Source organism: Ranitomeya variabilis, chromosome 3 (genome assembly GCF_051348905.1).
Source record: "Ranitomeya variabilis isolate aRanVar5 chromosome 3, aRanVar5.hap1, whole genome shotgun sequence".
NCBI lineage: Eukaryota > Metazoa > Chordata > Amphibia > Anura > Dendrobatidae > Ranitomeya > Ranitomeya variabilis.
In genome coordinates, this window is record NC_135234.1 from 473066718 (window position 1) to 473079079 (window position 12362).

The window sequence follows — 12362 nt, forward strand, 5'->3', positions numbered from 1 at the left end:
GAGTCTGCAAATACCATGAATAGACAAGTCTGAAAACAAAGCAAGCCTATTGATAGACTATCATACACATACCGTGAAATTAAGAAGATGATTCCGACATATTATAATACATCGTATCTACGCAACAGAAGGATAGACATAATATCATAGGTATCTGTAAACAACATTCCTGAACGTAGAACAATGGACTAAACAGTACGAAATGTAAAACCTTGCTTCTTTTTTAATAAAGATCCATTATCTCAGCAATCCCTAGCATGAAAGGGTTGCAGCAATAGATACATTTCAGCTTCCCCTCTATTTTCTTTCTATAGAGCGCCACCTATACCTGCGCTGTGTGAACACAATGACTTATCCCACTCACTGTAACACTGCCCATTCATGCTGGGCTTCTGTGGAGGTTTGACTGCATATTAACTCTATGGCAGGAAGAAGTTAAGGAGCCTATTAGGCCAACATCCATCCAGAGAGGTCACCTAGGCCAGGTTCAGGATTGCCGTATTTCATGTACATGGGCCACAAAACTAGGATTAACCATGGCTATGATATACGAGGCTGAGTTCAGCTCAGAAGAGCCACAGTCAGTTCAGGCACTGTGGTTCAGAAAAGGCATTGTGGACCATAAACAAACCATGAAATATGGACATCTGAACCTGGCCTAAGCGTACCCCTCTGGATGGATGTTGGTCTAAAGGGCTCCTTAAAGGGGTATTCCCATCTCCAAGATCTGATCCCAATATGTAGTAGGTGTAATAAGAATAATATTAACAAATGCCTCCTATTAGAAATGTAGTAGTTTTGTTTTTTTCGATGTGTATCTTTCCTCATGTGCAGGCATTGCAGGTCCTCAGGCATCCATGGTTACGTCCACTAGCAACTAGCTGTCACTATATCAGTGGTCGTAACCATGGATACCCAAGGTCCTGAAATACCTGCATATGAGAAAAGATAGACAGCGAACCCGAAATAAAACTATACTACATTTCTAATTGGAGGCATTTGCTAATAATATTATTACATATTGGGATAGGCTCTTGGAGATGGGAATACCCCTTTAACTTCTTAAAGAAGCCCTCCCATGACTTTTTTCCCCCTTTAAATCTATGTATACGTGTATGAACTGTGTGTTAATATACTCACCTGCTGCTGTCTTCTCTGGTATCCAGCGCCATTCTGCTCCCCTTCCGAGTGAGGTCAACTCTCTGCAGGATCTCAGGGTCACACTGCGCTCTGCGTGACCCAGGTGTAGCTTTTACAATGTAAGCCTATGTAGTGTCAGGACAAAGCTCCATAGACCTACATTAGGTCATAGACATCACTCGGAAAAGGAGCAAAACAGCTTGGCTTCCGGAGAAGATGGTGGTAGGCGAGTATATTAACACATTGACAGTGCACTACATACACAAATGCACAGAGTTAAAGAAAACAAAAAAAACTAATTTTATGAGAGGGCTTCTTCAATGGGTTTCCCAACATAGTGATTAAACAATTAGACGTTCAGCGACCGCCTAGAATGAAAGGGCGGTGTCACAGAGAGTGGGATAAGTAATGGTTGTTTTTACACAATGCAGGTCAAGGTGGAAATAATATTTAGTGGAAGCTGCAATTTATTGATTCAATCTCTTTGTTCTAGGGATTACCATGGCATTAAATCTTTATTTACAAGAGGTTAGATTTTATATCTAAAAAGAAAAAAATAAAATAATTGGTGGAGCTCCACTTAGATTTTGTATTTGATCTTATTCTTACCTAAAGACTGGTAGAGCTCTGTCATTTTGGGATGATCCCAGCAGGTTGTCTGAGTATCATGACTGAAAGAAAAGAAAAAAAATATATATATATATGTTATCTAGTTGCCTCAAACCATTTGTTAAACAAGCATATCATTACAGTTCTACAGTTTCCAGACAAAAATGGAATATCTAGAAGCATGCAAGCCACACTGCGGAAGGTTTCCAGAGAAAATATTGTGTACACTACGGCATCGGGGGCAGCACAACTACAGTGCCAATAGAAAAACTCCTCCTGCAGAAAATCCAGGTGAAAAATAGAACTTTATTCCAGTACGATTAAACAATGAATGACATCTTCAATTTCCTATGTGTTTCTGACTGTAAACCAGTCCTTAATCATGGATGATGGTGACTCCATGATTAAGTACTTGTTTACAGTCAGGGAAACTTAGGTACTTTAGATCAATTTCCTAAGGGAGGTGTTCTAGTAAAGTCTATGAGCCAAGTCATCAAAGCTATTATACCAATATACTGGGGTAAAAAGCTTGGAAAAGTTGCATAATTTGGGCACAACTGGAGACTGCACTAAAACAATGCAACAAAGTGGGCGTGGTAAACCCCGCCTGTCAAATTCATGACAAGCAGCGGCATTCGCTATGCCACAAATCTTTCTCTAGCAGGGACTTAAGTAGGATTTGTGGCGAGGTACCACGAAACTCGTCCAGGCACCTCTGTTGCTCCCAGGGCTGTGGAGTTGGTGAGCCAAACCACTGACTCAGAATCCTTAATTTCCCCAACTTCCGACTGCAACTCTGACTCCACGACTCCGACTCTGCAGCACTGTCTCACTACTGAGCATGTACATAAAGTGCAGCACAGATTCATCTCAACTAAGAGCAGAGCCTTAGATCAGGAACAGAACAGACATTTATAGGACATTTCATAACTTTCCCAAATTCTTATAAAAACATTTACAGCACATCCTGCATTGTACTACTGTACCCAATGTATTATATATTTTAGGAGTCGGTCCATTTTATACCAACACCATCAAAATGGACATTGACTCCACAGCCCTGCTTACTCCTCACCAGAAATAACACTCCAGTCATCGACTGGAGTAGTACTTCTTGCATAAGAAAAGTCGTCACTTTTCCTGAAATTGACAGGTGGGTAAAGCTACATCTCGCCCCGACTCCACCTCAATTCCGGCCATTTTGGCAATGCTGCTTCAAACTGGCATAAAAACGCCAGAAGTCAAGTCGCCACATTTTTTTGCAACTCCCCATTGTGCAAAATTGACAATTTGTCAAAGTGGTTTTGCGAGAACTGCCCCCTATGCCTTCCTTTTCTTATGACAATTTTTAATGAGTAGTTACTAAAATAACAAGTTATCTTCTACCGTTAGGAGAGGAAATTACTTACTAGTTGCTAGGGGTCTGACCACTGGGAACACTAGATTACAAGAACGGGCTGTGGAGACCTGTCTTGAATGGTGTGGAGATGAGCATTCTCAAACTATGGAGCCACCACCATTTCCAAATGAGCAGCGCACCAAGTTGTCTCCTGCAGTCCCATAGACAAAATATGGAGCCGAGGATGAGCATGGGCACCTCCACTCCATTCAAAATGACTAGTTATTTTATCAGTAACTCTATAAGCTAAGCACGCATAAATAAAAACTTTTAGACCTGGGCTCCAGTAGAAAGTAGTATTTATACACAGCCACCTCACAATTTTGGTTTTGGTGACCACACCTACTCTCATTGGAAGAGTTACTGATGTCTGAGAACAGACATGAGTAACAGCACATTTAGTGGTACCTTGACCACAAAGCAGACTACACAGACTATATGGTGGCAAATGGAGTCATGTTATAAAGCCATACGTATTCCATGTGCCACTACATAGTGTCTTGTTACCTTTTTGGTTAATAATTGCTAAAATATGAGGACATGTAGACATATGGCATGGGCTTATAGATTTATTAGATCAATAACAGAGAGGTGTATAAGAGGCCTTAAAAAAAAAAAAAAAGACATTAAAGAAATGGTGACTAATAATGTAAACAACAAAGATTTGTCCAGAACCTCGCACAGTAATCCAGAGAGTAACGTGACAAGTAATGGCTGCCATGGCACATATAGACGATCAGTATGATTTTGATGACTCCGCTTGATAATGCATTGACTTTCCACAGCAGCCGAGCTGAAGTTTTATTACAACTTAATCGTTTATTTTGTGTCTTCGTACGAGCCAATTACATTGATAGGTTGTTTTCCGGCCCTAAGTATCTCCATTTATCACTCGGAGCTAGGCTGTGTTTTGGTAAGGTTTTAGAATGGTTATTACCTTTGAAAAATGACTCAATGTGTGGATAAGTACAACAACAGGCATGATATATAGGAAATCCTAGCAGCTTTTATTAAAGAACACATTAAAGATAACATAAAACTTTGGAAGGGATAGAAAAACTTTCTTCTGTAGTGAAAGATGCAGCATAGGTTGAGTGATGTTCCATAGACCTGTTTTACTTCAAATGCTCGTGCTAGGTTTCCTCCCACATCTGCTCGATTCCTAGAAGATGAAAGTGTTGGTGTGCAGCTTGTTTTCCACTGATAAATCCTTGGGGAAGCGGCAGGGAAATGCGACTTCCGGTCCCCTGCAATATTATTATCAGATCACCCCCATATGTGAAGGGAGGCATCCGATAGGGATATATTAAGGAATTGACGGATACGGTTTTGTGCTCTGATCCGAAAACGTGAACTTTTAAAGACGACATGTTAGAACAAAAGTGGCTTATGTACACAAATGCAATCGCTCTGCCTGTGCGTTCATGAAATGCCACAATTCAGCCGGATAGATGGGAAAGACTCAAGTACTGAATGCTTCAAACCAGCTGCTGTGCGAGATCATATCAAAGCAGAAGGCAATTAACGGGGCTCTCATAATTACTGACATGTCCATGAGTAATTAATCACCCCTGACATACTCCTGCCCCGACACTTAAGGAACTTTCACACGGCCAGTGACCGCCTGAACGATCATTCATTACTGGTCATTGCCCAGTGATTCAGCAACAAAATGCTGGTTTGTCGTTGATCGCATCTTTTATGTTGGCATTTTATGTGCTGGCAGAACTCGTGTAAACGGGATTGTTAAGGCCGACAAATATGTGAAATGCATAACAGGAGAAGAATGCTTCTGCATATGTACACAGTCACAATTTGTGGACATAGAAGACTTACTATGCCATTGATAAGCACCACTAAGATAAGACGGCCCTTATAAGACAGCATTCACATGCAGCAGTCATGCTTTGGCTTTTAACCGCAATAGCGCTGTACCGCTGTAGTCTTTTCCCGCTTTCCCTGCACAATCATTTAATCTTGTAGGGAAATAGCTGTATAGCCGGGTGACCATTATGCTTAGCTGCGTGGCCTTGCAAGTAGAAATGACGTAATACAGGTAAATGACGGGAGTGGCACAAGGCTGTTGCATTTAAAAGACAAACAAGACCACTGCATGTGAACGTAGCTTAAGGGTCCATTTCTTCTGCAAAATCATCATGAATGAGTGCTCCTAGGAATGCTCGCTTTATGATAATCTTGCAGTGTAAACACACTACCGATCACCTTATAAACTAGCTAAAGTCTCATTCATCAAATGACGTGATCGCTTGTGCTGCACAAAAGATCACCATTCTCGGAGGCACATCATCCCATGTAAACAGGGCTTGCACTGACGACAATAATGGAAGTCTAGGTACACTGAATGATCTATCACAGATTGTTCAGTGCTCATCATTAACACAGTCTGCCTGAGTAAGGGTATGTTTCCACGGTAAGTAAACGCTGCTTGTTTGACGCTGCAGCGTCAAACAAGCAGCGTCCAGATGTTCCAGCATAGTGGAGGGGATTTTATGAAATCCCGTCTCCACTATGCGTGGAAACCCGCACGCGGCGGCCCTGCGACTCCGGACATGCTGCGCGTCTTTTCAGATCGCAGCATGTCCGTACACCTTGCGGGGACGCAGCGTCCCCGCAAGGCATATCACAGGGCCCTATGGCGAGGAGTGCGATGATCCCGGATGTGTACTGTACACATCCGGCACCATCGCGTCCCAGAAAAGGGGCGGGGCTTAGCGCCGAGCGGCTTCGCCGCTGCGGCGATCCCGCCGGCGAAACGGACCGTGGAGACATACCCTAAATGGGATATCAAACTACAGCAGATTGGTACATTTTTACCGATTGGTGGTCGTTCAATGCTGCAAGTTGGGTGCTGTAAACCCACCTTTAGGCCAAGTTCCCATGATTATTTGTTTTTGATGTTACAGATTTTGTGCACCCATTAGGTAAACTGAAGGGTCCCCCATGCCCTCCAACCCAGCAGCAGTCACCTATGTATGAGTAAATTCAGTGCCTAGCCAGCCCTGTATAAACATTATTCAGTGTAAATGAGGTATAAAAAAAGCATGTATAATGTCCTCGTTTGCTATGCTAATGAGGGCTTTGACTAGTTGATGGAGCGTTAGTTTTCCCAGGCTAGTCAGCCCTCTTTCCATGTTATCACATCCATGTTCCTGGGTGTGATAACTTACATGAGCCGGAGTCATCACCAGCTGATGCATATCTCACGCATGTGCGCCGCTCATTTCAGCAGCAATCTTCTGAAGTTCCAGTCATGCGCAGTGCACCTCTGAAGCCGGGACCTCTGAAGCCGGGACCTCTGAAGCCGGGACCTCTGAAGCCGGGACCTCTGAAGCCGGGACCTCTGAAGCCGGGACCTCTGAAGCCGGGAAGTGTACACAAGATTCAGAGACTCTGTGGTGTTGCAGAAATTGACTGAAATGTAACTTCTCTCCCAGATTACTTTTGAAGAACATTTGTTTAGAAGGGAACATCTTATAAAGTACGGTAATTCCATAAAATGTGACAGCACGTTCACAAGCAGAAGTTTTCTATTGCAGAAATGTATGCAACTGATCTGAATTAGATTGAAGACATTGATCTGACATAAAAATAAGCTTGTTCAGAAGAATGGAACTGGTTTTTTTCAGTCCCCTAAAGGTTTCCTTACACAGATGCGGTTTTGCATTATAGCAGTAGTTTACCTGTGTAGGTTCATTTTCTGTGAGCTAACAGCAAAAGGTCATCAGTAGGTGAAATACATTAAAAGGAATCTGTCAGAATCGTCACCCTCCTAAGCCGTCTATACGGGCATGCAGGTCATAGGGAGGTGAATAAAATGATTCTGAGTAGAACTGAAATTTAACTTCTCTCCCAGATTACTTTTCAAGAACATTTGTTTAGAAGTTTACCACATATAGGAGTACGGTAATTCCCTAAAATGCTTACTTTTGCTTGTGGTAGCCATAAGGAGGAATAGGAGAATAAAGAACAGCAATTAGCTGCTGTATCCTGCTAACATACATGATGTAAATTTTGCAGGATGGGAATGATAAGCTTTAAAAAAAAAAAAAAAGGAAGTATTTCCAACTTTTCTAGTTGGACTTCAAAATAGCTATTTCGGTCACAGAAAGTCATGACATCGGTGGCTGGGGGGTGCCAATGAAAGAAAAATGTAAAAAAGATTAGAAATCTGCTTTACCCATGTGGCCATATAAATCAGAAAGCAATGGCATACCTTAATGTGATGGAAATACCACTTATGAATCCGCCAGTATCTTAAAAAGGTGGTGCACCTGCTGGTGAATACGTCCCCCGCTACACTGGGGGAAGAGGCAGACACTCTTTCTATAGGGCAGGTCTAGATTTATCCGCTACCTGCTTTACACCAGAGAAGGCTACACGAATTGAGGCTTAAGTCCTCTTTACATGAGAGCACATGCATTTTTCACGGCTAGAAATAGAATTTTATTCATTATTAAAACTATAAACAGGTCACATATAATTCTCAATTCTTTATAATCAGAGATCGCAAAGAATTAAACCATACACCCATTCTAGTTACTAAGTCAGAGGGAAAAACAGAATGAAGAGATCACATTTTGTAGGAAATTGAATTTTAATCTTTTTTTAATCCCTTTTATTTATTTTAAAAGCGCCTGCATAAGATGCACTAGACAGCCAGGAAGAAGAGGTGCATGGAATGAAATGGCATTTCAATATACGTCAGCATAGTGATATTACTACATCACAGGCTGCCATCACAACCCCCAGCCTGGGGGGCATAATGCACTATGTTCGTCATTTGCCTACCAGGGGCCCAGCAGAGGACAGAGCCAAGAAAGAGACATTTTACATATAAAGTATAAGGGCAGATTGCTTTACTGCTGCTTATTTGATGAGGCTATTCCTAGAGCACTTCATTCTTCACTCGCCAGATGATCCCTTACTGGTCTGCCAATCAAAAATGGCTTTGTGAGCAATTTATGAAAACCATTAGTTTAGTATTATATACAGTCTAATAGGCAGCAAGGAGTCCTATTGTTCTTCGAATACAGCACTGGTCTTCTCACCCTCTGAGCCCCTGTGCAGCTGTACAGGTAAGGCACCAAGACGTTCCATCCTTGCACAGGGCACTGACACATATGTACGTCATCACTATTTCATGCCCTCAGGATAAGCTCATACATGGCCCCACATTTACTATTGGGGACAATCTCTAACGAGCATTGTTAACGCTGGTTTCACGATTATTCTGGCACACGCTGTCCCCCTCTTTTTTTGCACAAATAATTTTACGCAAATTAAATACTGATCAGCTAAACCCTTCCCACACCTGCACAATAAAAACAAAAACAGATGTTTGCACTTTACCAGACTTTTCAAAAGTTTCTAGACAATGGAGGTGTCAATTTGGCAAAACCAGAAGTGTGCCAAATTTATTATTGCCATTTGTAGGTGCAAATTAAAGGTCTAAAGTAAGCCAAATAAAGGGAATCCATCAGCAGGTGTTTCTACCTCACCTGACAGCAGCATGATGAAGGCAAAGAGGCTGAATCCAACGATGTATCTGGGTGCAGCCGTTCTGGCACAACCAGAGCTATTAGATTTAGCAATACAGCAGAAATGAGGAAGCTGCCACAACAAGCTTTATATGTACAATATCCATAGACAGTGAGCTGCCTATCACAGGAGGGGGCGTGTCGGACTACCAGGCTTTACAACGATAACGATAGCGATCCGTGACGTTGCAGCGTCCTGGATAGCGATATCGTTGTGTTTGACACGCAGCAGCGATCTGGATCCTGCTGTGATATCGCTGGTCGTTGCCGAAAGTTCAGAACTTTATTTGGTCGTCAGATCGGCGTGTATCATCGTGTTTGACAGCAAAAGCAACGATGCCAGCGATGTTTTACAATGGTAACCAGGGTAAATATCGGGTTACTAAGCGCAGGGCCGCGCTTAGTAACCCGATATTTACCCTGGTTACCATTGTAAAAGTTAAAAAAAAAACAGTACATACTCACCCTCTGATGTCTGTCACGTCCCCAGGTGTCCGCGCTGCTGCTCAGAGCTTCCTGCACTGAGTGTGTCAGTGCCGGCCGGAAAGCAAAGCACAGCGGTGACGTCACCGCTCTGCTGTTAGGGCCGGCGCTCACAAAGTGCAGGGAAGCGGACGCCGGGAGACGTGAATGTAAGTATGTAGTGTTTTTTTTTTTTACATTCAACACTGGTAACCAGGGTAAACATCGGGTTACTAAGCGCGGCCCTGCACTTAGCAACCCGATGTTTACCCTGGTTACCCGGGGACTTCGGCATCGTTGGTCGCTGGAGAGCTGTCTGTGTGACAGCTCTCCAGCGACCAAACAGCGACGCTGCAGCGATCGGCATCGTTGTCGATATCGCTGCAGCGTCGCTTATAACCAGGGTAAACATCGGGTTGCTAAGCGCAGGGCCGCGCTTAGTAACCCGATGTTTACCCTGGTTACCAGTGTAAATGTAAAAAAACAAACACTACATACTTACATTCGCGTCCCCCGGCGTCCGCTTCCCTGCACTGTGTAAGCGCCGGCAGTAGCAGGGCACAGCGGTGACGTCACCGCTGTGCTTTGCTTTCCGGCCGGCACTGACACATTCAGTGCAGGAAGCTCTGAGCAGCAGCGCGGACGCCGGGGGACGTGACAGACATCAGAGGGTGAGTATGTACTGGTTTTTTTTTTACTTTTACAATGGTAACCAGGGTAAATATCGGGTTACTAAGCGCGGCCCTGCGCTTAGTAACCCGATATTTACCCTGGTTACCATTGCAAAACATCGCTGGCATCGTTGCTTTTGGTGTCAAACACAACGATACACGCCGATCTGACGACCAAATAAAGTTCTGAACTTTCAGCAACGACCAGCGATATCACAGCAGGATCCAGATCGCTGCTGCGTGTCAAACACAACGATATCGCTATCCAGGACGCTGCAACGTCACGGATCGCTGTCGTTATCGCTGCAAAGTCGTTTAGTGTGAAGGTACCTTTATACTGCAAGATAATAGTGAACATGCATTGTTAACGCTTGTTTCATGATTATCTTGCTGTGTAGGCAGCCTGCTGATCAACGCAGCACAAGAGATCAGAATCTGTGTTGCATCAAGCTTCCTAAATAAGACTCAGAATGCCAAGAAATAAGGCAGGCCATGCACAGTGAGCATCTTTTGCTTTGGTCTGCCTGTGTAAACAGGTATGTAGATTGCCACTGATCGGTAAAAGTTTACCAATCAGCCCATGTAAATGGACCCTTATAGGCAGATGTGGGTCATTTTGATGTGTTGTGGTGCAATGGTGGACCACAACTGCATGAACAACTCATACATGTTGTTTTGTCCCAGTCAATATGTATTATTTCTAGAACTGTCTCTATAGCAAATCTATTGTTCTCTAACACCATGTTATACTAACAATTAAATTACAATAGCAAACACAAAAAATAGAATGGAAAAGAAAAAAAGCTTAATCATTCATGCCTGTGTTCACACTTAGTAATACTAAAGCTGAGAGTAACTGGGCAAGCGCAGGAGATTGAGGTGACATAGGGAGCAGTGACGGGAAGGAATTATAATGCCATGGGCGTGGAGAATTTGACTGACCGTGACTGAAGAGCTAGAGATCCCACCCCTATGACTGAAGCAGACATTATGAGGGACAATCAAAGTATAAAAAGTGATTTTTGCGATAAATACTGGGACGTTTTGCTTGAGATAAACATATTAGTTATGCAATGTGCTACACCAACAAGACATTGGGAGCAGGTTAATAGCAAAAAAGGACACGACAGGTTCCCTTTAAGAGGTTCCACACTTTGGACAATCCTTTCTTAATGGATTCTCATCACAGGGTTTCCCATTGCTGTGGCCACTGCCACTCACTATAAGCGTTGGCTCACATGAGCGTATAACACGGCCAAGTGCCGTGCCATGTTTTACCACCATTAGTCTATGGGGCAGCGCAGATCTGCCATTATTCGCATCAGAAAATTATTGTGCAGTGCCGTGAGTGGCTGCGAGACTCACCCGCACTCTTACAAGTCTATGTGTATGCGCGAAACATCGGACTGCACTCCGTGTGCAATTGCCACAAACACAGTCAATGGAGAAGAAGATGGAGAAATTACTTTCTCCGTCTCCTCTGCACCTGTGCTGCGATTCTCTCATGCAAGAAAATCAGATCACACTAAAGTGACACTCGGCTCATACACTGTGATAGCATTTGATCCAAGCGTCATTAAAATAATCAGCCCCTGACTCTCGCAAAAGAGAATTGACAACCATGTGACTCCGATCTTATACGTGGGGCAACTGAACAGCGAATGCTCAAAATTCCTAAGGAGGCAACTAATTTGGACGCAGGAAAAATGAACAGGAAAATCGGCACCAAAAATTTGCAAAAATGAAAAATTTATTGAAATAGTTAAAAAAAAAAAAATAAAATAATCATGGTAAGACAGAGTACTCGATGCTCGGGTGGTCTCTGAGTATTTTGGCATGCTCGGAGATTTAGTTTTTGTTGCTGCAGCTGAATGATTTGCGGCTGTTAGACAGCTTGAATACATGTGGGGATTCCCTAACAAATGGGCAATCCCCACATGTATTCAAGCTGTCTAACAGCCGCAAATCATGCAGCTGCAGCAACAAAAACTAAATCTCCGAGCATGCCAAAATAGTCAGAGGACACCCGAGCATGCTCGAGAAAAAGTACACTCGCTCATCACTAATAATAACTAGTCCTTACATCAAAAGTAGACATATTACTTTTTCGACCCCTTTTAGTATTGATTATTCTGGCATGAACAAATTAATGAAACCTAGATACCTATACTTTAACAGGATGAAAAACTAGGAGATATGTTGTGTGAGGCTGTTAGGTGTGTTTCTAAAAAAAAAAACCTCCCAATATTGGATAATTAGTATCCCCTAGTAGTAGATCTCAGAAATACACCTGGCTTGATCTCCAGGGCTCCTATAGATGAGGTGGTAGCAAATGCAACTTATACAAATACATCCTGAAAGCTCATTCTTTCACCAGTAAAACTAATGTCACATATAACATTAAATCCTTAATTGACTATTGTACCATGTACATGGTACATATGGCCATTTGTACTAGTTGGTCGGTCTGACCTTCTGCTTTGTTATTGAATATATGTTCTTCAATGTGCGTTCTTCAATAGA

The 12362-nt window shown here is 42.9% G+C and overlaps 1 protein-coding gene across 9 annotated transcripts in view; it reads right to left on the bottom strand.

Moving 5' to 3' along the window:
- Positions 1 to 12362, bottom strand: part of DMD (dystrophin) — a 3762639-nt gene that overhangs the window by 194888 nt on the left and 3555389 nt on the right. For all 9 annotated transcript variants that reach the window (XM_077296691.1, XM_077296689.1, XM_077296692.1 and 6 more), the window contains one exon: positions 1750 to 1811. In XM_077296691.1, coding sequence (XP_077152806.1) covers positions 1750 to 1811 — 62 coding nt within the window. The remainder of the gene's footprint in view (positions 1 to 1749; positions 1812 to 12362) is intronic.